The following is a 27,719-nucleotide window of genomic DNA, read 5'->3' on the forward strand; positions in this document are numbered from 1 at the left end:
ACTTTTTTTAGCTGTTAAAAATATTTGTATATTTATTTTTTATGCGATGTAGAACTTTTGTAAAAAAAATTTCTATTGTTTGTTTGTTCTGTAAGAAAGGAGTGAAATTTTATCTTTTATGTGTACATTTAGAATTCTGATCTTTTTTAATATTCTCTCATTTAGCTTAGAAACTATGAACTGAAAAATCTGTCGAATTAATAATCTTTCAGCTTTCATTAGTTCTAAATTTTAAGAGTTAAGAAATGTCTTTTGTATGGAATGTATGGAATCTAAAATCTCATTTTACAACACTTAATAGATTACGGATATTGGAACTAGAAAGGGTCAAAATGGCATATTTTCTGTAGAACTATGTATGTATTTAATTGTTAGTAGTATAGTATTAACAGTCAACTTATTGCGTTTATATTGGCTTATAGGCTGGTATGAAAAATTAAGGAAAAAAAAGATTTTTGTATATAATATTGCTCGTGGTGTTTCAAACTGAGACAAAACAAATCGGAACATTATCAAAATGTGTGAATATTGGAAATAAAGCAACTCTGACCAAGAAAAGAATCCAAAGGATGCACATGACCTTTATTCAAAAATGGATTCTGCATATACCATGACAGAACACTAATTTCTAAGCAATAGGTAAGAAAGCAAGAAAAATTGAGATGCTGAGCATGAGTTATGGTCACCTTTGCAATATGGGATGTACACTGTCTGTTCATGCTCATTACAAGATTGTCAGCAAGCTCTCTTGAAGAATAATGCCATATTCCTCTAGCAGCACTAATTGCGGCTGTTGAAATGTTGCTTGTACTTACTGTCAGACATGTTACATGTTGTCATTTGTATTGAGATCTAGGGACCATTCATATTATTAGCATTGTCCTTAATAAAGAAGAGCTCAAGGACTCCAACACCCACTAAAGTTGTATGTGAAGGATAAGAATTTTGATGCAATAGCAATGATCATTGTCTTAATGTTCTTCGAAGATTCATCAATTGGCCCAGTAGAATGGAAGATATAGAACAGTCCCCCCTTTTTTCTGCACAGTGTACATGTGTTAATACTTTATATTAAATCTCCTATAATCTATCAGAAAATATCTGTCATTAGTAAAAACTCGAATCAAATATGTACCTGAACTGTATCTTCTGTAAGTAATTTTTGTGGAATATTGGTGTAAATTTTGTTTGGCTAATCATCCATCTTTCCACTGTTTAGTTACTCTTAGCTCATGAACTTTGTTTTTATTGTTCTAGTTGGAGATTTCACAATGAAATTGCTATTGGGAAGAGTTGTAAATTTTATTCCAATTCCATTATTCTCTTTGCAGTGCTGCTGTATTGCACATTACTTTTTAAATGAACCTGAGTACTATAAAAGCCTAGTATTCAACTAACTGTAAAGTTCAAGTAACTAGAATATTTTAGAAATTTTGAAAATTTTTACCTTGGAAAAAATTAGTGAATGAGAGATTTGTTAATGCCATTATTGAGCTCATAACACTGTTAACAGGTATGCATTGTTGGCAGTGTGATTTACTGCCAGTAATTAAGCATGAAAACACAGTACAATGATAAGAAGTTCGTTTTGCTTTAATGTAAATTCAACTAATTCTTGATAAGCCAGTTTAATTTTTGTAATGAAGGGTGCATGTTCGGTTTTTTCCTTGCATTTCGAAAAAAATTAATATTTAGGACTGCATAAGTGGCGTATTTTCAAAATTAAAGGATCTGGAAATCAACAAAAGCAGCGATGCGTGACTTTGAAATGGGAAATAAACTGCCATGTAATGTGAAAAGTTATGAGTGATTTAAGCTTTTTAATATGGTAGTCCATAAGTTGTAACTCTTTATTATCTAACTAAATAAAGAATGATCTGCTCATTTAAACTTGTGCCGGAATAATTGGCGACATCTCCACCAACTTTCATGCTTGGCAGGGTTCCATAATCGCATCAGATGTTTTACTTTCATGTTTAAGACTTTAAGAAACATGTTAACTTTTATGGCTGAAATGCATTTTTCCCCCAAAATCTTGTATATAATTTTTAAATGGTATGGTTTTTATAATTCAAGTTGATAAAAAATAAGATTTTATAATTTTAGAGTGAAAATTTCCCCTATTGATTTAGAGTTTCTAATGTGAATTCCATTTTTAATGTGAACTGTCTGGAGTTTTCATGTATCCAGAATTTGCCATTTCCCAAACTTTCTGGATAGTAGAGCTTTTTCTTGGTATTTAACCTACGTAGGATGTTCTGAAGTTGTATCACAAATTTTCCAGAACAGTATTTACGAATATATATGTACTTTTTAACATAAATTGAAAAGAGGGGAAAAAAAAAACTCTTAAGTAAGTCAAATCCTGAATTATCTCAATCCAAATCTGAACTCTGAGTGATTTTTTTAAATCTGTCAGATTCTTTAAATAAAACAAGAAAGGGAACGGTTGGAAGAAAAACACATTTACTTAAAAAATATTTCAGTAAAACAAAATTTGAAGTCTCTGTTTAAATAAGAAGTAATTTAAGAATATTTTTTTTAAATACATCTGTATTTATTAAAAAGCAGAAATTGAAATTTAAGAAATGAAATAAGCAATTAATTTTTGAATCTTTAGGTTCATTTTCTTAATTTAGTTGAACAAATATATTTAAGTAATATCTTAGATAACAATTAACAGTTTAAAATTCAGCTATTATGGCTGAATAATTTAAGGCAATAATTGGGAATCATATTTAAGATGCAGCATTTATATAACATCCCATAGGTTGTTAGACATGATGGAAGTATTTGCTGTAGATATCTATGTCTACAATTCACTGAGACAACTTAACAGTTTGTTTTGAAATTTTGGGGAAAGTGCAATGCCAGAATTTTGTATAATCTTTGAAAAATGAAATTTTATTGCAAATTCTAGATTTTGCCAAGTATCAACAAGAGTGTGGCCCTCAAGATCGTCATGAGATGATTTTGGTTATACAGATACCACTGAAATTGCAATAATTTAATTCTTTTTTCAGTGAACACTTCTATAACTCACTTCTATATATACCAATAAAAGTAAACTTTCCAAAAGTTAAAAAATTAAGGTATTTCTTTAGATTGCAATGGATTTATAAGGTAGAAAAATATTAAGATTCAACTTTTGTAAATTCAAATCTTAAATATTTGTGGAATCCGAGGATTGAGATGTCCCTTTCTTAAACAATATTTCCAGATCCAATCTCAGTAATCCATATTTTAGGGCAAGATTTTATTTTACTAGATTAGTCCTCTTATAATTGTATGAAAAAATCTAAATCATAATTCTTTATACAAAATTCTGAAAAATTTGGAAGCTTTTTAAAGCAAATTTTCTTTCTCAAATAACAATTTCTCCTCACACTTTTCACTTTCACTTTATGATAGTCCTTCCCAAAAAGTTGTGAATAAAAAATATGGAAAAATCAAGTGATCTGTTATTCAGTTTATTTTTTATTCAAATGAAAAGCTTTTTGTACTAACATACTAACAGAAAAGAATTGGCTGACTTTGGCGATAATACACAGAAGGATTGGATGACTTTGGCAATAATTTGATGTAGTTAGTTTTTCTTTATTTCCTGTGGAAAATGCTTGTTAGCTGCATCAAAATAGCTTTGAAGAATTTTTTAGCCTGAGCGACAACTTTCTGCTGCCACATGAACTCCACTAAGAACGGTTTCGAATGGTGTATTTACTTGTGTCGATATTTTGCGTATGAACTCCAGAATCACTTTGAAAAGCTCGAACCAGCTTTTTGAAATTCTTCTGTTTTATAGGTGCCCCAGGAGTTGGAATAAATGGTTGTTCCCTTTTTTGATATTTCCATAACTGTTCCAGTGTAGTATCAGCCATATTGAATTCTTCCTTGCAAAATTTTGTTGATATAATTTCCTTAGAGCTACAGTAGATGAATTTGATGGCAGTGTACTTGTTGCAAACTGGTTTCTGACTTGCATTCCCACTGATTGCATGTGTTTTAAACATCACCATGTACACTTTGATTGACTCGAATAAAACTTCGTTTTATGCAAATTGAAATATTGATGGTTATTTGGCAATATAAGAAACTAATAACTCATAACTCTAATAATTAATAAGAAACTAATAACTCTTGTAAGAAACTAATAGTATTACCTTCATTGTTTGGTAGATCTCATAGACTCATGATTGAACTATAAACTGCAAGCAAAAAACTCCAATTTTAAAACTGTGGCTTATAAGCGTGCTTAAAACTTAGTGATGTCATACAGTTGCAGTAGCAATTAATTTGTGTTATGGTACCAAATTGGGCCCCTATTTGCTCTTTATAGCAATCGTTTGAAATTTGTATATTGTGGAAGCAAAATTTCGGGAATGTAGATTAAGAGAAATAGGAGTTGTGTATTTGTATATTTACCTCCTTGTATGAAGTAAAGAAAGTATTGTACTCATGAAAACTTTCATTTATCGTATTTTAGTTGAAATATTCATTTTGGCAGACAGAAGAAATGAATTTTTTTTTTTCAAAATGGTTCATAAAGTGAATTTTTTGCGACATTTGTACGTATCTCACGTAACCCAAAACGATTAGCTGCAGAATGTTGAAATTTTGTATGCAGGACTGCTATAACATCTAGTTGTGCATTTCCCTTTTCTGAACCAATTAACAGTACCAAAATTGTATATATATATAAATAAAACCCACTCATAGCCCTTACGTGGTATAAAAGTTTTTACCCAGCTTTTAATTTCTCAATCATTGGCTTAAGTCGTACACTTCGAGCTACACAAGTGTTTTAAATGACATAAATATTCATGTTTTGTTAATGTCTAATGTAAAAAAAATTTTTTTTTGACAAATAATGAAATCTAACTTTTAATGCAATGTCCCAGTTATTAGACTTGTTGAGACATAAGGATTTTTTGGGAAGCAAGAGAGATTGAAAAATCAGAAATGCCTTCGCCAGGAATCGAACTACGGACCTCTGAAATACCAGCTCAGTGTGCTGACCACTACACCACGAAAGCACGCTAGGAAGGCGAGAGAAATACCTTACATACTCTCCCTTTTAAAGGGCGACTAAGGTTTTTAGGGGACCCAATCGCCAAATCCTGGGTGTGGAGAGTCATCATCTGCAACCCTTTTAGTTTGAGCGCCACTGTAGAGACATTAGGTATTTTTTTCGAAACACGAGAGATTGAAAAATTAGCAACGCCTTTGCCAGGAATCGAACCACCAGCCCACCATGAAATACTGAATGTGCTGACCACTACACCAGGAAGGCACGCGGGCAGGAGGAAGGTATTTCCAGGAAGGTGGGAGAAATACCTTACAGACTTACATTTGGGAAAGTTTTATACTCATTATGAAAAAATAAAATTGATGAAAATTGAATGGAATATTTAATTTCAAAATTTTCAGTTTTTGATGTCATTTTCAACTTGTCACAAGGGATCAGTGATCATTTGGAATAATTTGAGAAAATATGTTTAAAGAAGTGCAGCAAAAAATATGTATAATTTAATAGGCTGTACTAGGAAGTCTTGGTGTCCGCATCAGATTTTTATGTAAACTTACTAATGACATAGAAATACGATATTCTGATTTTACTTTTAAGCATTCCAAAAAATATGTTTCATTACTTTTTAAATGGTTTGTGAATGGAATTGCATCTTGTAGAAAATTCATTTTTGGTACTCGAAATTTCTTGAATCATAACATGCATCCTTCTGTCATAAAGTTTGGCCACCTCTGATATAAATAATGTGGTATGATATTTATAGTTATCTTCAAAATATTTTATTTTACTCATATTTTCATTTCTAAAAAGTAAAATTTCTGCTTAATTTAAAAAAAAAATGAATTTATTAAAAAGAAATCTTAGAAATACATAGCTGTAAGGAATAGTTTTCTTCTAATTTTTATGCAAGTCAGTTCTAAATACTTGGTGCATTTTTAAATCTTAATAGTGTGTTGTATTAAGATAATTTTTTTTTGAAATATGTAAAACTGTAACTGGTATCCAAATATTGTATAGCTGCAATAAATCTTGCTTGTAAACAAATAAATTAATATTTCACAGCTATCATTTGGTTTAATAAATTACTTTTTTCCCTCTGCTGTGATGAATATTTAATTTTGCCCTCTTTTACCTTATCTTACTACTTTTTTCATTTTACCTCTACTTTTAGAATATTGTTCAAGATGTTGTATCAGGAATGGGAGAAATTGGAAGAAATGCTACGGTTATGTCTAGAACATCTGTAAGTGTAAAATATTTGCTGTGTATATGTCAATGTTCTGTGAAATACAATTCCACACTGTATGTCCTGCCCCCCCCAAATCACTTTTGTGAATTAAAAAAGTCAAATTTAATTATTTCAATAAAATTAATTTTTGTTATTTGATTACAAAAATAACTTCGGTACTTTTCCATTTTGCCAACGCAGGCGATAAAAACGCCAATAATGGTACAACCGATGCCAAGTGGAATATCCTCACTGGTAACCTTTTATTTCTCGTTTTCTAAACAAGTCACAGCCATTTCTTATCAGATTGATTGTTTTCTTCAATGCAATTACATAGTACAATACAATTACATAGAATTTTTACCAGATAATTCAATTTTATGCCCTAAGGCCATTTGTGGGTAGTAATTAAGTCAGTTAGTATGTAATCACACCGCTCACCGGATGGCAAAAATATAGAAAAGGCAAATTCAAGGGTTAAATTCATCAATTCTAATGAGAATGCAACTAGCAAAGTAAAGCACTGAGGTTTTACATAATTTCTGAGTAAGCTATTCATATGAATTGAATTAATTCTTGCAAATTAAGATTTAACTTGAAATTAATGTAGAGAATTACTGAGAGAATTAGATTTTTGTAGCGTAGTTTACATGAGATGAGATCACTTGGGGTCACATGATATGAACTGGCGAATCAGGATGTTGTACCGTAAAAGTATAGTAAATTCTTAATTAATATCTTTTTACAGATTTATTGTCTTTATTTGTTGTGTTTTTTAAAATGTTTATACCTTATAAATAAAAAATTCTTAGAACTAACATTTGTCAGCATTTTTTTATGTGTATACTGTGGGTTGTCGATTATGAAGTCTGTTTGGCGAGAATTGCGCCGACAAATCGGAAAACTACCATAATTTCCAATTTTGTTTTAAGCCTTTTCAAAACATTCTTCCCATATCGGTGGAGTGTACATAAAATAGGAAATCTAGTTTGTTGTTGGAGGATTCCAACATTAGCTTTCTTTTACCTTAGGCAAAATCTATTTTAATTATTATTATAAATTCTGATTTTTTTAAATTATGTAAATTTGAATTGCTGAAATACATTTAATAAATGTAGTTATCTAACATCAGGATATACATTATTCATCATGTTGTTTTGAATTGATATCAGAATCTTGATTCTTATTAGCTATCAATAACTGATTCTTAAACAGTATTCAAGTTTACTTCATGTGTGTTTTCAATCTTGTGACCTGTGGCTTCTCTCTTAATGTTCCCCAAAATTCATCAAAATACTGACTCTTAGATACTTTCAATTTTAACACATACTGTGCTTTCAGAATATGGTATGGGTTTTCAGAATTGGTATACATTTTAAAGATGTTATGGTAGTATTTGCTGATCTTTTGTTGTTATTTTCATTCATCCATTTTTTTCTCTTGCTTTTGTTAGACATTAATTATCACCAGATAACCTCATTTCCATTCATGTGTTCCTCATTCCGTTCATTCAATTAAACAAATGAACAAAACTATAAGATATAAGATTGGCATTCGTAGGAAGAATTTATTAATTTTCATTTTGCAAATGCCATTTAATTGAAGAATCTTAAGTTATTAAATTTTTAATTAGAATTAAAGCTTCTTGCATTTATGATAATTATCCTTTCATGTTCTTTGAATTATAATCTGAAATTTTGTTGCTATGCAGTAATAGTTTTTATTCTTTTATGAAAATATATGTTTCTAAAGCAGCAACACATGCTTTAAAACTCTTTTATTGAGTAATTACTATTTATTGAGTATTACTTTTTTTAAACTTAAAATTTTTTCATACGATTTATGTAGTTGGCAGTTGTTGCTTGAAACAAGTAAGAGTTTAAAATCTGAAAATTTTTAATTCTCGTGGCTAAGCTTTTTCTGGAGTAGTTTTTAAGCATTTGTAGTTATCTTATAGCTTTTTAAAACTTAGTGTAAATTAAACAGTTCTAACCCCCCTCCCCCCAAAAAATGCAGTTCTAAAAATTTCCTGTTTTAGGAGGATGGTTCTTCTGTTGATGTTCATATAAACTTGGGACAAGTGCCATTGCAAAGTGAAGCTCAACTTCGAATGAATCGAGTCCAGACAATGCTTTTGAGAGCTAATCGCCTGCTTGAATCTTTAGAGGTAGAATTTAATTCTTTATTTGCCTTAAATTATTATGTTATTCTTTATTCATCTCTTTATTAGTATTTATTCTTTATTCTTATGACTATTTTCTGTTTGAAATATAAATTATAATAAAGAAAAAGGTTTTCTAAAATGTTGGTTATTTTGCATATGGAATTAATGTATTTGAATATACTAATAATTATTCATTTAATCTTTTAAAATGCAGGATGGGACTAGTTCTAATAACGGAGTTGTAGTGGATTCATCTTCACAAACTGACAACGAAAGTGAAGAAATACGCAATAGTCCCATGGAAGTTGAGTCAGAGAGTCCAACTGCGCCAGACAATGATGTAACAAATGGTACTTCTGAAGATTCTTCTATAAACAATGAGACAAACATTGATGATTCAACTGGATTACCTTCTGAAGTAAGTAATTTGATACAGATAGGATCTAATTCGTAGTATGTGCAGATGAATTAACTGTGTTGTGATTCATGCTATTATTATTATTTTGGTAGCAGAATATGCACTTTTTAATTAACGAAGATTATTAGAATTTACGCACATGGCTGGTAGATATTTTATTAAAAAATTTAAATAATTTAATATGTTTTAATGCAGTGGTTTTCAAACTTTTTTGCTGCTTGCACACCTTTCTCCATTGCTAGATGATCATTCCTTCCCTGTGCTCCCTTCCAAAATCCAAAAATTATGTGACATTTATTTAAATTTAGATTATTTTTCTTGTTCAGTTTATAAATGTTGATAAATATTAAAATTTGAATAAGAAATTTTTTTTTTTAAAAAAAATTCGTCAATTAAAACTAAATTCTTAACAGGTAAATAAAAGGCTGACTGCATTAGTGCCCTAAAGCTCCTTGGTTGAGAACCCTTGATTTAATGGGTGACAATGGCAAACTTTGTTTTGTTAAATTCTTAATTATCTCTTAACAAATGAAGCCTACATTTTGCTATTTGAGTAACCGAGCCAATTGTTGTTGGATTCTGAGTCCATTGACCCTGTTTTATAAAAGAGTTCACCCCATACAACATGTCAAGTTGCACTTACAAAGAAATATGTTGGTCCTGCTTTATAACAAAAAGCTCACCACTATGCTGAGATGAACTGGTAATTGCAGTTTGTATGATTTATGCTCATCATACAAATTGCAGTTACCAGTCTTGAGAGAAATATAATAATTTTCAAGCTATATTTGTTAAGAACTGAAACTGACTATTGTTGGTTCTTAGTCCATTGCTCCCATTGTATAATAAAATACTCATCCTTAACACAGTGATGAATTTAACCCTCTGAGTGTTATTACTGGCTTTGGTCATCAGAAGTTTTGTTACTTGGCATATAATAGCTTATAAGTTAAGATGTTTTGCTTCTTACTTTTTTTAATAATGTAAATATCATCTTAATGAATGTAAGTTTGTGAAAATACAGACTAAAATAAGTATTTATACATACTCATTTAATAAATGCTGTTTAAAAACCGGTCTTCATGACGGATCTAAAATCCTGCGCCACTCAGAGGGTTAAGGGGGAGGCATAAATACTTCCAAATCGCCATTATAGCTTGCTTACTGGAATTCAAAGATTACTTTTTTATATCTTATATTTGGCCACATACTACCCACTTCTGTCAAAAAAATAAACATTAAAGCAAATGTGAGGTAGTTTTCAGAATCAGTATGCATTCTACGTGTGAATTATTTTGAATGGATAGAAGTTCTAAATGTTCTTTAAAAATTTTCAGACAAATAGCTAAGGCAGGGGTCGCCAAAGTGGTCTCTATTTAACAAGAGTAGGGGTCGAATGGGGGTCTATTGGGACTTGAAAAACAGTTCTTAATACGCAAATCACACATATCTAACTGCATACGTAAAAATTTAAAATATTTTTATAATTGACTTAATATTATATTCTTTATAGAAAATAAAATAATAAATCAGAAAACAATCTGCCCCTTTTTTCCTTATGGGTTTTCGTATGTATACTGTGACGTCACAACTTGACCTTGTGACCAGTTTGTAATTTGCACGACTCATAGTATGTAGCCAGAAGAGCGATTTTTCAAATCTGCAACAATTAAAAATAAAAGAAGGCTTGGAAATATATACAAATCATCTTCAAAAATTAAGCGACGATTTTAAACTGCGCTTTGTTGATTTGGAAAACATCGACATCCCTGATTGGATTATTGCGCCATTTTTGGCGCAAATTGATAACGTCGACATCAACATACAAGATGAGCTTGCTGAACTATTGTCCGATCTTGAAGCAAAAACGCTTATTAAAAATTTGACAATACGTAAATTTTGGACTGATATAAATATAAAGCAAAAATATGTGAAACGTTACGAAATAGCTCAGCCATTTATGCTGGTGTTTCCAAGTTCGTATATGGTTGAAGCCGGTTTCAGTCACATTAATTCAATTTTAACTAAAAACAGAAATAAATTAAATGTGGAGCTTCGAGGGGATTTACGGTTAAAATTGACTAATTTCGAACTCAATATAGCGAACCTTGCCAAGAAACACCAGGCACACTCATCTCATTAAGAAGTAAAAAATCTGTAGCTAATTTACTTACTGTTTCTGATTTATTAAATGTTTAGACTAATATATAGTTTTATTTTAATTACCTGAAAATTACCTTTGTGGGGGTCTATGGAGATTTCGAAAAATTATATAGGGGGCGATGATCAAAAAAGTTTGGCGACCCCTGAGCTAAGGCAATGGTCTCAAACTGGAAGCCTTTGAAGCAATTTCATGTGGCCTATATTTTAATTTCTTCTGAAAATGAATAATGCAAAAGAAAATCTATTAATGGATCTAATTAATTTACAGTGTTGCAGTGAGATATATATCTTGTTGAATTTGTAGACACAGATTTTATTAATTTTTATTTGCACTTGTCAAGAATTAAATAGGCTTAGTTTCAGGTTTTCACACTGAGAATTATTGCTTTGTTTGGGAATACATTTGTGTCTGAATAGCTTTTTTTTCCACAGTTGAAAATTAATGAGAAAAGAACCTGCTTAATTGATTAGCATTTGCAATCTGTGATGAAGATAGCTTCCAGTAATTTCCTCTCCAAGGCTTAAAACTTTATCAGTCAAATCAAAATATCATCAAGTGTAGAACTGTTGTAAGAATAAAGAAATTTATAATTATTTACATTCATACATATGTAATTTTATGTATGCCTCCAATAAAAATCTCTAAATAAATAAGAGTTAGATACTAAATTATCATTTATTTATTACAAATAGTTATTATTTATGTACAAACATGCAATTTTAGTTATGCCTTGAAGAAAAATTTATTAAGAGATTAAATTCTTACTATTTATTCTCAAAGTTAGTCCCACATCCTGAATTTTAAAAGAAAATTTAGAAAAAGTAAAAATCTAATAAACAAATTATAAGAGAAAACTTTCTAAATTTTCTCTGAAAATTAAGAAAGTTTGCATAATTTTTGTATTTATAGTTTAAATTACAATAAGCTATTTAATGATTAGTTAAACATGTTAGAGTTATTTGAAAGAGATATCAGTGTAAGAAAATATTTACTTTTAGTATATTTGAATTAAAAAATTTAACCAACAAAAAAAGTCTTGGAACTAAACTTTTTTTTGTACTTAATACTTTTTCCCCCATTTACAATCCTATTGTTAAAGTATGTTTTAATAAATATACAGTAAGTGAAATTAAAAAAAAAATTTCTTTTTTTTGTTAATAAAATTTTCCATTTTATTTGAAAAAAATTCTACCGCATCAGCTGTTTTTAGATTGTGCATTCAGCCTGCATGCAATATGCAATTTGAGTTTGAGACCACCGAGCTAGGTATATTAATATATTCTGAAACAGCATATGCTGTGGAAAAACTAGTGCTATTCTTCATGTCATGCTACAATGGTATTAGCATTGTTTTTATTCTTACATTTATTCTTATAAAAAATGTTTGGCTAATTCAACAATTCATTTTCTTCAAAAAGACCAATTATTCATCGCACGATATATAGTGTCAGTGGATCTTATCTACATTTCTTCAGATGCTAAAGTTCAATAATTTTGGCAACAAGATTGTAACTTTTTAAATAATAGTTTCTTAAGTTAGGCACAATTATTGATAATGGCATAATCAACTTTTTATGTCAGTATTAAAATTTTAAAGTATTATTTAAAAGTATCTAGCTAACAGAAGACAACTATGATTATGTAGGGTGTTCCCAAATTCAGCTGAAAAATTCTAAAGGGTTGGTAGTAGGCATCAAGAGGGTTTGTGAGCTACGTTTAGTCGTGGAAATTTACAAAGATAGATGTTGAGAAAACACTGAGCCTGAAGAACAGAGTGGCCCAACAGATACAAGGATTAGAAGGACTGCAGTTGAGAAGAAGAAAACTTTCCACATGCAAATTTCAAAGCATGTGGATAAAATAATAGCAGCAAGCAAGTATTCATTAGTGAGTATTGGGAAATACTTGGGTGTTAAACTTCATTTGGAAATAACATGTCAGATTACACAAATGAGGAATATGCAGATATGCATCCGATTTATGCCGAGCATTTGACACTGGACACTAGCACAGAGGATGTACCAACAGCATTATTTGAGGAGACATTGTCTGCACCCATACCACTTCGTGAGCATCAATTGATGGCTATGGAAGGCAGGATCCTTCCAAATAACGAGGCGTAATGCTGGGTAAGAACCCAGTGTGGTCACACCTGAAATAGGAAAGTGAGTATTCTAAAAGTTTGCTGTTTCGCTATTGAGCAGTACAAGATGGGTTGCAGTTGAACTGGGTATTCAGCATAAAATCATGGGGGAAATTTCTGTGTGCAGAAAACTTGCACCCACATGCAGAAAGTCCAACTTCTAGGTGATGCCAATTACACCCTATGGATAGAGTTCGTATGCTGGATGGCACACAGAATGATTCAAAGTTTTCCACTACTGTTATATTCATAGATGAAGCTTGCTTTACAAGAGAAGGGATAGTCAACACGCGCTATTCTCGTATATTGTCGTCTAAAAGTCCCTACAGCACTGACTTGTTGAAAATGCAACACAAGTTCGGTATTAACAACTGGGCAGACATTCTCAGAGGTCTTGCAGGTTTATACCTTCTGCCCGAACACTTAAATGGCACAAATTACATTGTTTTCCTACAACACGTCCTCCTAGATTTGATGTATTGTGCACTAGCACATGTGGCTTATGCATGATGGTTCACCAGTACATTTTGGGACTGCGGTGCATATCCACCTCGATGCTACATATCTGGAGATGTGGATTGGATGCAGTGGACATGTAGCTACGCTGCCGTGCTCTCCGTACCATAATCAACTTGAGGAAATCTGTTTATCAGATGCCTGTGGATGATCTGACAGCACAGATCATTGTCACTTCAATAGACATTGCCAGCACACCTGGTATATATGAACATGTCCGTCAATCTTTTGTCTGCTGATGTATGCTATGCAGTGACCTTTGTGGCCACAACATTGAATAATTTCAATAAAACTTCCTAGTCATTTCCTTTCTGACAATAAAATATGACACATTGTAATCCTGCTTTACGTCATACTTGTTATTGTCCTTTTTTGTTTCATTCCATATCATACCCTTCATAACTATTTCTTCAATTTTCTTCCACTAAACATGGTTTGCGACCCCATGTTCTGTAACAATTTTTCATCCTCTTGATGCCTACTATCACCCCCCTCTGAAATTTGAGTCGAATTCCGGAACAGCCTGTATATGATAGGAAATATATATACTCTTGTCTAAATTTATCTTTACTTATCTCCCAAATAATGCCAAACTGTGTACTTTATCATGGCAATCTGTATATAAAAGTTTAAACGACTAAAGGCTCTATACCAGAAACCTAAGGCTATTCGATTCACTGTCTGTGCAACAAAAGAGGGACTGTTTCACTAAAGTTTGCCTTGCTTGTATCGCACACTGCAGAAATTAACCCTGAATTATATTAGTTTTATTATACTTATATCCATTTCCTGCATATGTTTAAAGCTTATCTGATGAAATACATTGACACATATACTTAAGGGAATAATTTTCCATTTTATACCTGCCATGCATTTTGGTTGGCTTTTTAACTGTAAACAGTTTCTAGTTAAAAGAATTGTTTATAGTTGGCATACACACACACACACCTCATGGAAGGTGGTGGTCAATAGATTATCAGGTGCCAAAAAATGTGATAGCTGCATGACGGAAAAGTACCAATAAGGCTTATTGGAGCGACAAATCAGTTATTTTTAATTCAAACAGCACTAAATGACCTAAGAGTACTATTTGCAAAATCTGTTTGTTGAGATTTCTGTTAAATTTTTTTGTCAGCACAGTTAGCCTATGTCTGTAAACATCACCAAGCATAATGTGAACATAAAAGGTTACCATGCCGTTTAGAATTCAGTTACTGATATTTACACCAAAGGGCCATTACATTATGATCACCCTGTTAATAACAACTAGGACCACTTTTAGCCCTCAAAACTACCGGCACCTGGTGTAGCATTGACTGTACAGGGTGCTGATCTGAGGCATCAGGTATTAAGTGCTCACCAACTGGTACTGCAATTCTTGCATGTTACAAGGGGGGTAACGTGACAGCATGAATTTCGTTTTCCAGGTGGGACCAAAAATGCTTTATTGGATTAATGTCAGGGGAATTTGAAGGCCAAGATTTGACTTAAAAGTCATTGGAATATTCCTCGAACAACTTCCTGATGATGCGACCCTTATGACATGGTGCATTATCCTGTTGATAAACACCTTTCCCCACCGGGAATACAGTTGCCATGAATGGGTGAACCTGGTCTGCAACAATGTTCATGTAGTGCACAGATGTCGAGTATTGTTCTATGGAAAATATGGGTCCTAATGTGCTCCATGAAAATATTGCCCACACCATAATACCCTCTCCAACAAGGTTATCTCCATGCGACTGTGTATCTGGGAGTGAGAGTTTCATTTGAAAATTGATGTATTAGCACATGCTCATCAATGTGATAGACCAGAAAAGTTGATTCTTCAACTTTCTTCCATTCTTCTAATGTCCAATTCTGATGTTTCTTGGCCCATTGCAGACACAGCTGGACATGCTTTGGCCTGCAGTTGCATAGGCCCAGATGCAGCAATGTATGCTGCACAGCACGTTGAGAAGCACTGTCTGGGTCACACTGTTGTAGCTGGTTGTGATTTCGATTGTTGTAGTTCTTCGGTCACTACGAACAATGCGTAGCAATCTCCACGTTGTTTCATCATCCGTACATCACTTTTGATATGTGCTCACAACAACTGCATGTGAACAGTGCACTAAAGGCGCTGTTTCTGATATCAGTCGGTCGCCCAGTTGCCAATCCATAATGACTTGACTTGAATCAAAATCTGATAAATCAGCTGATTTTCCCATTATGTCGCTAATTGCGCTATGCTTGGAAAGACAATACATAGCCGCTTTATATACTCCTAATATCAGCCGCTCACATGCAATGGTTTTGTTCCTGGGGAAGCCCAATGTTACAGATGAAGGGTGGTCATAACAGGTTGGCATAAGGGTTACATGATACTCATTAGCCATAAAATCAGGGAGAAACTTTGAAAAAATGTTTTGGTTTGGAATTCATGCGCTGGTTTAGTAAGGCAACTAATGAGCCAAATTATTGATTATTCAGATTTAAACTAATAAATGATTGTATCTTTAACATAGAGATGTTCTGTTTAGTACTGAAACGAAAGAATCAGGGCCCTCCACTTGCCTTATTATGAAAAGAAATATCTACTGTGCTTGCTCTCATTATGAAAAAAATATGTACAGCGCAAGTATGTAGCATTATACATATGCTAATCTTGAAATCAAATTCGTCTTTTCGCAAAAAATTTCTAAAAAATAAGAAAAAAAGATCCATAATCATCAGAAGATCCGTATATTCGACTTTGTATTGTACTGCACTGTTTTTGAGAAATTCATGATTTCATGCATGTTAAAATAATTTTGGATATGAGAGTGTATGTTTGCTTGTTGTGGCCAATGAAAATACAAAGGTACCATTAGTGCAAGTTACAAAGCATGGAAATCACCGGTATAAGTCGTTATAAATTTCTGAAATATTAATGAAATGATTTTAAGAAATTTTTACTGTATTAATTTGTCAGTATTTAGATTTTATTTGTGCATAAGCTATAAATGTTGTTATGAAATGTACAGGCGTGGTAAGATGACTTCCCCGCGAAGCATGTTTAGGGTTGCCATAAAATGGCAAAAGAAGGCAGGATTGCCACATTTGGCAAGAAATCGCCCATTTGGTGATATTTGGCGACAAAATGGGTGAGATATGCCATGGATGGACGGAGAACCTTCTGGAACGAATTCTTACCAGTTTAGCCCAGAATGTTCTCGAACACAAGCTGAAAGCTATATAAACCCTGCTGGTTTGCAGTCAGTTAGTGTGTGTGCCTCGCACAGAGTGCAAGAGTGAATGTCTCGCCTAGCGAACTGATAGAGTGTTTGTCTCGCATAGAGTGCAAGATAGTATCGAGTTGGTCTCTTGTCTAGCGAGTCAATCCCTGCGGAGTCGATCGAGTTGACAGCCAGGCAGCGAGTGCCGAGTGGCTTGTCGAGTTCACCGAAGGAGTCTGTTAGTGCATCGTCGAGAGAGCGTGTTGAGCTCCGGGAATGACTGAACCAAAGAATCGGGAGCCGTGTTCTGTGTGTCGTCGAGTGCATCGTGAGTTGTAGTGTGGAGAGTCTCGAGAGTACGTGGAGTTTCGAGAACGACCGAGCATAGTCGGAAGCTGTACTCTGGTGCCTTGGAGTGAAGCTGTCTCCGCCATGATAGCCTGATAACCGGAAAGCTGTGTTGCTGATCATGTCAGCGTGTTTATAGTAGTTCATCGACGACTGTAAAACGTGTTTTGGAACTGTCCTGACAATACTGGCAAATAAAGTGTGTTTCGATACTTCATCAAGTGTCGTCGTTATTCACTCCAAATCCACACAAAGCCCGTACAAACGTGAAGGAAGAAAATAACGCAACAACTGGTGTCAGAAGAGAAAAACGCAACAATATATTTGGAGCTTCTAATAATGTAAAAATCATTAGCTTACTAACGTTATCAAAATAGAAATAAAATTACTTTAGCAAATTAAATTGACGTTAAATCATGAACAAGGATTGCTTATTGTAAAGTTTTCTTAGTTATGTAAATATGGTTATGTTTATCTAAAGGTATAGTCAACTGCTTATTTACCATAATGATATGGGCATAACCTGTATGGCTAATTCAAAATGATAATTAATCTGAGGCAATTGAAATATAATAGTAATAACCTATTAACAGAAAAATGCTTTTGACAATTCACTTGTATTTTCAAGTATTTTAATCTGAAGATTACGTTCTTTTGGGTGCATAATTTAAATTAAACTTAAGACAGAAAGAACACAATGTAAATAATGGAAGATCAGAAGATTATTAGAAATGAAGAAACTAAGCTATAAATGGCATTAAAGAACATTATTTATAAGAATATTGAAACACTGTACACTGTTATCAAGTTTAAACTCGTATGTATCATGTAAAAAAAGAAAAAAAACTGAAAGATTTCAGATTTTATGTGTGCTACCTTTCTTCATTAAATATCACGTTCTTCGCACTTAAACCATAAAATTCTACTCAAGAGCAACATCGCAAAATAATTTTAAATTGAGCATATCTTTAGAATTTCCGATACACAGTCTCATGTGCTGGAGATAAAAATGTTTTTTCTGTACAATGTTGCCGTTGCTCGCTTTGAAATCCTTGAGTTTTTTAATCAAAAATCCATTAAAGTTTTACAAAATATGAAATCAATAATGAAACAAAGTATAAATTGTAAATTTGGGCTTCCAGATGCCCATATTCGCAATAGGATTATGTTATTCAAAATTGGATGGCTCTAGGTACCGTTGTTGTATCACAATGCGAGAAACATAGATGCATTGATGCAGCTTCTTCATTATTTAATTTCTTCAAATATAATGCAGGGCGATATTATTTGGTGGCAACAGTTTGAAAACTGAAACAGACATTCAGAATTATTCGACGCAAAATCGCAAAATGAGAAGAATATTCCCTCATAGGCAAAGTCCAAAGAAAAAAAAAAAAAAAAAATGTCATGTGCTTTGATCTTTGGCAGTTCATTTTGCAGACATCATTTGCTGTCACTCCTGTTTTCTCATGCATTTTGTTTCTGGGTATATTTTATGCTTATTGCTTGGTTTAGTAATTTTTCCATCCTTCGACAAGAAGCAAAAAATATTTTTGGACAGAACATGGTTAAGCACTATTCCCTCCTAGTTAATTGAGAAATGACTGTAAAATATATATTTAGTGATTTGTAAAATTTCTTGCTAGTAACCTTTTGAAATAATTTTATATTACCTATTGCTCAGGTACCAATTTCTCTTTTTATTTATGTACATTGATAGAAAATCATTTGGTTTGTCTTTATTTAACCCATTATATGCGAAGACATCATAATGAAAAAGTGATATATTGAATTTGAAATATTCTCTATTTTTATGTATTGTTTATATAAAATTTTTAGTTTTTTGTGATAATGATATTTGTTGATTTTTCTGATAAACTATGAAACTATGAAAGAAAATGTCACCAGTTTAAGAGGGGGAATCTAGAGCTTATATAATTGTTCTCAATTTTTATTTATTTTTTAAATAAAATTTTGATAAAAGTTTTTTGTGATAATGATACTTGTTGGTTTTTCTGATAACCAAAGCACCATGGGAAGAAAATGTCTCCAAGTTTAGGAGGGAAAAACAGCACTTATATAAGCAGGTTATAATAAAAATGAAAAAAAAGAAACACTATATTTCCAAAAATTCTACTTAAAAAGTGTTGTAATTTATTTTTCAGATGGTCATAAATTGGCAGCATTTAATAAGGTATTAAATAGTTAACATGGCCTTTATAGTGCTGTAACATGAATGCAGACAATATATTGGTGAGCCATACAAATCTATTGATACTGTATGAATCCAATAGCGTCGTACAGCCGTTCATTACCAATGCAAAGACCTTTCTTTTACCCAGTTTTCTTCATTACTTCTCCATATGGCTTTCATGGTGGTATATAGATTCATTACACGCCTGCTTTTGCAAATTGGAGTGGAGGATAAAATATCCCTGTCTTGGAAGAATATAGCAACTTCATTTTCATTTGATGGTAAATTGAAAATAGTAATTGTTTTCAGTCTTGGAGGAGATAATGACCTAGAAACGAAAAAAAATATTTCACAACTTTTATTACTTGGTTTTGATTTCTAACCCCCCATAGGATGCATGTGTGTTTTACAAGCACGGAAATGCAAGAACTAAAGAAAAATCTCAAATATAAATGAATTATTATTACAATGTTTTTTGAGTTTGCTGTATCTTTTGGTGATAAATGCTTCCAAACTTGGCAATAATTTCTGATCAGTAAAAATGAACAGATACCATTTGTTAGATGACAGATCTATTTCATAACCTGTTTCATTCTACTGTGGTTTTTGAACTTTTATTCATAATAGTATATTATTGAGTATATTTATACTAAATTGTTTATTTAATCAGGTAAATTTAACCACTGAAACTTCTGTGCGAACTCCTGCATCATCTGAAAGGTATCGTTTTGAAGGCTTAGCACATGCTGCCCAAGCAGCTATATCAGCTGCACTTGCTACAGCAGCAGCAGCAGCCAGGGCAGCAACTGCAACTGTGACTACACCAATAATTGCTGATACAGGTTAGTTATAATTTTTTATATATTTATTTTATAATTAAAGCTTATCTTCAGTCTGCATATGAACTTAATTTTGCAATTTTAAAAGTGGTAAAAAGGAATGAATGATTTTTAAGCATTTTTCGATTCTTTCCATTTATATTGTCGCTTTCTACGGGTTTGTGGATTTGGAGTGATTGATAACAGCACTTGATAAAGAATCAAAATACTATTCAGCCAGTATTACTCAGAACAGTTCTAAAAATCACATTTACAGTTGTCAAAAAATTATGACAAACACTCTGAAACTATCAGCAACACAGCCTTCAGGCTGTCGGGCTATGACGGTAAAGACAACTTCAAGGCAATACACTAAATTACAGCTCCTAACTCGGTCGGTCGCTCCCGGAGCTCAATAAAACTCGACAATGCACTACAGTGTATTGACGGTACGCTGCTGCTCCACATACAGGCAAGGTTCATATAGCTTTTGGCTTGCCTTCGGGAACACACTGGTCCAAAGCAATAAGAATTTGTTCTAAAACATTGGTTGTCAACCCTTAGAACTTCACAGACCACTACATATATAATTTTATATTTGGCGAACCATTAATATGAATTAAAAAAACCTCTTAAATCAGACCTTAAAAACAACATATTAATACGCAAAAACAGTATTCAACTTTCCAATACGGTAAGACCCCGCTTAACGCGGGGGATACGTTCCATCAAAGTAGAGCGTAATGCAGAGTTGCCAACTCTCCCGATTTAGGCGGGAGACTCCCGATTTTCGACCGCTCTCCCGCCAACCCGATTTACAATATATTTCTCCCGACTTTTTCTTATTCTTAATATTTCTCACGATTTTTATGGAACTTGGCTTAATACTTCGTTATATGAACAAAAAAAAACAAAAAAAAAAAAAAGTGATTTTGGACGTCTGAAAGCAACTGAATTTTCTCTAGATTATATCTAAAATGAAACCTTGCGAATCAGATGAGAATTTCTGCTTTGTGATTGACAGCATACGTATCCAGAAACTTCGTTCTCCAGTTGTCCAATGGGCATCGAGCTCCACTGCGTGTCATCTGGCATATATTAGCCAATGAGCACAAAGCAAGATCAAGGCCGTTGGCTGTTCTTTGGATGTTCTTTTGCTATTTCGTTCATCTTGTCCTGAGTTGTGTGAGTACACGTGCCTTTAGGAAATAGTTTTAGAAATTATCGTCTTTTGATATGTCTGTGAGAAAGGTGAAATACTCGTGCACGTTTCAAAAATCGTTCACAGTTGACTTTCCTTCCATTATTTCTTCAAGGAAATGTAATAAATTTGCAAGGTGTACCATCTGTCGTTGCGATTTTTCGGTTTCGCTTGGTGGAAGGGCAGATGTTCTCAAACGTGTGCGTACACAAAAACACAAGGACAACATGAGTTGTTTTGAAAAAAACGAAAAATTAAATTTTTCTTCGGAAACAAAAGATCAAAAAGTGATTAATGCAGAATGTCTGTTCTCTGCCTTTTTACTGGAGCACAACCTGCCACTGAATGCATCGGAGCACGCTGTAACTTTATTTAGAAAAATGTTTCCCGATAGTGAAATCGCTAAGAAATACTCAAGTGCAAGGACCAAAACAGGTGCAATTGTTAAAGAAATGGGTTTGAAAAATAAATCTTCAGTTATTGATTGCATTAAAACAGCTCCGTTCTGCCTCTCTACGGATGGAAGCAATAATACCAATTCAAAACTGTATCCAATTGTTGTTTCTTTTTTTAATCCAGAGTCTTCAGAAATTGAGTGCAGTTTACTTTCTATCCCCACTTTAGAAGGACATTTGACAGGCTTTACTTGAGCACAGCTAATTATTAAAACTTTAAAAGAAAATGTAGTCCCTCTGGATAATTGCTTAGCACTTGGTGCCGATAATGCACCGGTATTGGTAGGCTTGAAGACTGGTGTTGCAGGCATCTTAGGAAATGAAAATTCAGATTTGCAGATTATGACGTGCACCTGTCACCTCTTAAATTTAGCAGCTGAAAAAAGGGCAGCTTCTTTACCATTAAATGTGGATGAACACATTGTTGATATTTATTATTATCTTGAAAGGAGTTCTAAAAGAAAGGAAAAATTGAAACAGTTCCAACAGCTGCATAATACTGAAATGAGAAAAATTTTGATTTTTTGTCATAGGTTGGCAAGTATGGTAATGCGAAACAGCGCTAAACGAGGCTATCTTTACATGTAAATATTGGGGTTAGGGGAAGATGGCTAGGAAATTGGTTAGGTATTAAATTTAAAAAGTATGTTTTTTTAATAAAAATAAAACCAAACATTTATTTCTTAAAGCCCAAATTAATACCACATTATTATTTCTTGCAAAAATAAAAACAAAACATGAATAACAAAACGAATACTCTTAAAAAAAAACAAATAAAATTCTCAGTCAGTCATATTTAGTTAGCCTTCCGCGTTTCAGTGTTCTGCCTTTTTGTGACAAAAGCATCTAATGTTGTTTGCCTTTTTCTTTTGCGTTGTTCTCTTAAAAGTTCTTCATAAACGGATAGAGCATCTCTAACACCACGCCTTACTTTTGAGCTCCTGTCAAAATTCGGATCATTTTCAATGAATTGATCCATTATTTCAGTTATGGTAGACAAACTCCTTTTTACAAACGCCATCGAAAGTTCTTTTTGCTCTTCTTCTGAATCACTGCTGTCAACATTTTTGTTTTATTCTTGTTCAGTTAATTCCTTGAGCTCATCATTAGAAAGACTAGCCGCTGCTTCTTGAATTATTTCTTCGACATCTTCCACATTTACCCCTTCAAAATATGTCTGTACAATACTGCACCAAACAAGAAATACAAGTACACTCTTTCGGATATGTATTTGAAACCTATCGCTGCATAATATTTCGGGGAATCCCCGTATGCTGCGAGCGATTTCGTGGAATCCCTGGGTTGAAATAAAAGTGCGCTAAACCGAAACAGCGTTAAGCGGGGTCTTACTGTACATGTAATTCTAATTTTTATTTGATGATATAATTTTCGAAACATGTGGTTTTCAGCAGCATGCCTTTATGGAAATTCAGGCTACGCCCCTGATTATGAGTAACAATTAAAACACTGTTAACATTTTACTGATACACATATTTTGTTCACATTGAAAAATTATATGAAAAGTACAAAAATCTTAACCTTTTTGTATGGAATGCTTCACATTTCCATATCACTGAAAAGGAACTTCATGAAAAGCAAGAACAAACTGGCAAACGCAAAGCAATATCAGTAAACTGAAAGTGTTATGCTGCAAATTTTTAATTATTGTAAACATAATACTCATCGCTTACTCAGCAATGGTGCCATCAATCAAAAGTTAGACAAAACAAAAGCTGAAACTTCCAGTGATGCAATCATAAACAAGAAGGCAGATGGTTCTCATAAAAATCCATCAAGTTGCCTATTGACATATTAAGGACTACAATAGCATATGTTTTTAATTCAAAAGGAAAGAGAATTTCAGTTTGTGCTATTATTGATAACAGCAGCATATCCATGGATGCCAACTCTCACTTTCAAATATCACTAGGTACAGCTGCAAAGGTAGCTAAAAAGTCTCTAAATTCAGAAGGAATTTCGCTAAAAGTAGTAGCTAAAATTAAAAAAAAAAAAAAAAAAAAAAAAAAAAAAAAAAAAAAAAGTATATTCCATAATAGGTTTTGTTACTCGTCATTTTTTAAACTGAATCTTCATAAAAATATAAATAATGTCCCAATTTTTCTGCAGACCATCAAAACGTTTTCACAGACCACCAGTGGTGCATGGACCACCGGTTGGCAACCGCTGTTTCTCCATCCGTCTATGGCATGTCACCAAATAGGCAATTTTGTGCCAAATATGTCAACCATGCCTTCCCTTGCCATCTTTTTGCAACCCTAAACCCACCTTGGGAGGAAGCTATCTTACTGTAGCTTGGCATTTTGTTACAATATATTTTTGTTCCATTCAAAATATTCTCCACCAGCATTGATACAATTCTTCCAGCATTTTTCCCACTTCTGGAAATAAATAAATAATTATGGAATCTTTATGAAAAATATTATTTATAGCATGTAACATATTTTCTTGTACCTCATCCTCATCATTCAGTTGCTTTTTAAGGGCTTTCTTGTAAACAGTGAAGTCTCGCATTAAGTAAGATTTAATAATTAAAGGTCGTGAGACAGATGCACCATGTTATTCTTTTCTCAAAATTGTCAGACAGAGTTTTTTCAGAATGATCTTTTCATGATCTTCTTTAATATCCTGTGATGCTTTCTCAGTGTTTTTTGCCATTTCTGCTGATCACGTGGACTTCCAAATTATTGTAGTTCTTATTTGATATGTTTTTGAATCTGAAAAACAACTCGTATACTTGTGAATTATTTGGAGCATCATTTTAAAGGTTCACTGAAGTGCAGCAGTGGTATCAGCTGAAATTTAATGCACATTCTCTGTGATCATGCGCAACACAATATCACAAGATGCTGCAAACAAGAACACATGCAGATTAAGCATTGAGTATGAATTACTGTACTGAGACTGATGCCTGATGACAGATAGACATGGAAAATCGTTACACTAATGAAGTCTAACTGCATGATCTGTAATTACAAAATTCTGTCATGTTGTGCTGTCTGTTTATTTTGGGGTACTCCTATATATATATATCAAGAGCATGCAAGAGAGAAAATCAAAATTTTAATTTTCATTGCTTTAAATAATTTCATTTTTGTAGATTGGATTAATACTATGCAGTTGCACAAATTAATGATGGTGTAAAATATATTCATTCATTTAATGTATTTTCCAGTTTGAATGCACGTGCACAATTATCAGCATGTGTGCTTGTTTCGGCCACCAGAGCTCTTTGCCTGTCTGTGAGATATTATTTCGCAATGCGCAGATCGCATTTTGTTCTTGCATTCTTAAAACCGCTAATTGTAACTCTGTCGTTTTTACTTTGTGCTGTGTTGTGTTCGAAAGTTCAAACTGCCAAATAAAAGTTTAATTTACAGTCCACTCGCATTGATGTATTCTTAGGTTTATTAATTTAAAGTTAAGATACTGCTTCGTTACATTATTTGGTCCGCCGAGCCGAAGCGTCGAGAAAAACCCGCGCTTGTGAATACGAATTCTACGTGTCCGTAATGGTGTTGATAATGCAATTTCGGTTTAGAATTCTCAAGAGTTACGCAATGGATACAGTGTTCGAGGTGAGTGAAATGGTTAACGCATTTTAATTGCATTTGAGATTTTGTTATTGCTACTATTTTTGTGATTAAAGGATTAGTAAAATCGAGAATTTAGAATATTTTCAAAATGTCAGATATAGAAAAAAAGCGAAAGAGAATTTTGAAAACACGGTTAACGAAATTTATCGAGAGAATAGGTTATGATAACTTAGATAATGCTGAAGCTGAATTAATCTTAGAAAAATGTAAAATCTTTAAGGAAGGTTTTAAATCTCTATTTAGAGAAATTTATACAAATTGTGATGATGAAAAAATAGACACTTTTGTTGAGGAAGAACAGTCGATTTTAGAGAAAATTGAGGAGGTTCACTTAAAAATTATTCGTAAGTTAAAAATTTACAAGGTCGTAAATGCAAATGGCGACAAACCTGTCATACCTGAATCAAAATCTGAAAGGTTAAAGTTACCGAAATTATCTTTACCCACATTTAGCGGAAATTTAACTGAATGGATAACATTTAAAGATTTATTTAACGCTAGTGTTCGCAACAAACCAAATCTATCTGAAGCTCAAAAATTACAATATTTAAAGAGTTCTTTGAAAAATGATGCTTATCGCATTATTCAGTCAATTCCCATAGCTGATCAAAATTTCAGTATTGCTTGGAATTTACTAGAAGAAAGATTTTCTAATAAAAGAGAACAGATATTTGCTTTTATTAAAAGAATTCTTAATGTTTCACAAATACAAACGGAATCTGCATCCTCAATATTTAGTAGATAACGTAAACGAAATAACTCGCTCATTGGAAATATTAGATCAAAGGATAGATAATTTTAGTGATACTTTGTTGTTGTATACTATTTTGCAAAAAATTGACGTTTTGACAAAGTTGTGGTGGGAGCATCAACTAAAAAAAGACGAAATACCAAAGTTGAATGACTTGATAGAATTTTTGAAGAATTACGCTAGAACATTACAGAACAGAAAACCTTTAATTAGTAAAACGCATAAATCAGATAAACCAGTGTATAATAGGGTTACTTCTCTGATTACTAATTCTACTTACTTATTTTGTAAAGATAATTTTTTATACAGGTGTTCTAATTTTTTAAATTTACCAGTGCAAAAACGAATAGAGTTTGTTAAGACTAATAAACTTTGTTTTAATTGCTTGTCTAATGTCCATAAAGTTAAAATGTGTAAGAATGCAAATACCTGCAAGCATTGTTTTAAGCATCATCATAGCATTTTGCATTTAGAAAATAATTTCAAACCGAAAAGTGCATCTAGATTCCCTTCACCAGAAGCATAAGTGTTTGTTCTGAAATCGCAAATTAAACCAGAAAACAACTTGAGTGAGGTTTCTCCAACTGCTTGTGCAAACAACTATGAAAATCAACATTTTGGAGCTCATGCTAATGGTAAACGTAGTCATGTACTTTTGTGTACTGGTTTAATTAAGGTTCAAAACTCAAAAAATGAATTCATAAATTGTAGATGTTTACTAGATTCAGGTAGTGAAAAATCATTCATTCGTCGGAAAACAGCTATCAATTTAGGATTGAGCGTAAAAGATTCGAAGATATTAGTGTCATGCTTTGGTACTTTCAATACAACTACTACTGGAGAAGTTGAGTTGTTGTTTACACCTCATTTTAATACTAATTACAGAATTTCAACGTCCACTTACATAATAGACAAAATTACAGGAAACATTCCAAGTGTAACATTACCTTTGAATTTATATGAAAGTTTCGAAGATTTAACTTTAGCAGATCCTACATTTCATGAATCGGGAGAAATTGATATTTTACTTGGAGTTAATGTATTCCTTACTTTAATCAATGGCGAGGTAATTAAAAGGGGAAAAATCTTCCATTTGCGTGTTGTTCTAAGTTAGGATGGGTAATTGCTGGAACTACGCATTTTGAATTCCCAAACCGTAAGCAGCTTTCAGTTCTAAACACGGAGGAATTAGTTAAATCAGTTTGGGATTTGGAACAAATTCCCATATCGAAACCTTTAACTAAAGAGGAAAGATTGTGTGAAAATCATTTCGTGGAAAATCACGTGCGTAGTGAAAATGGTCATTACTCAGTAAAACTGCCATTTAAGCCTAAAAGAAATGAATTGGGTAATTCCAGACCATCAGCCTTTCACAACTTTCTTAGTCTAGAACAAAAACTAATAAAAACTCCTGAAGTATATCAACAATATAAAGACTTCATGTCCGAATATTTATCACTTGGACACATGGAAGAATTATCC

The 27,719-nt window shown here is 32.7% G+C and overlaps 1 protein-coding gene across 2 annotated transcripts in view; it reads left to right on the forward strand.

The window, feature by feature from the left end:
* LOC118190178 (uncharacterized) overlaps positions 1-27,719 on the forward strand; it is a 163,356-nt gene that overhangs the window by 36,365 nt on the left and 99,272 nt on the right. For both annotated transcript variants that reach the window (XM_085806594.1, XM_085806595.1), the window contains exons 6-9: positions 6,198-6,269; positions 8,293-8,421; positions 8,633-8,836; positions 20,069-20,240. In XM_085806594.1, the coding sequence (XP_085662720.1) occupies positions 6,198-6,269; positions 8,293-8,421; positions 8,633-8,836; positions 20,069-20,240 (577 nt within the window). The remainder of the gene's footprint in view (positions 1-6,197; positions 6,270-8,292; positions 8,422-8,632; positions 8,837-20,068; positions 20,241-27,719) is intronic.

Source organism: Stegodyphus dumicola, chromosome 12 (genome assembly GCF_044657685.1).
Source record: "Stegodyphus dumicola isolate Sdum_Otavi_A_Nest chromosome 12, ASM4465768v1".
Classification (NCBI taxonomy): Eukaryota; Metazoa; Arthropoda; class Arachnida; order Araneae; family Eresidae; genus Stegodyphus; species Stegodyphus dumicola.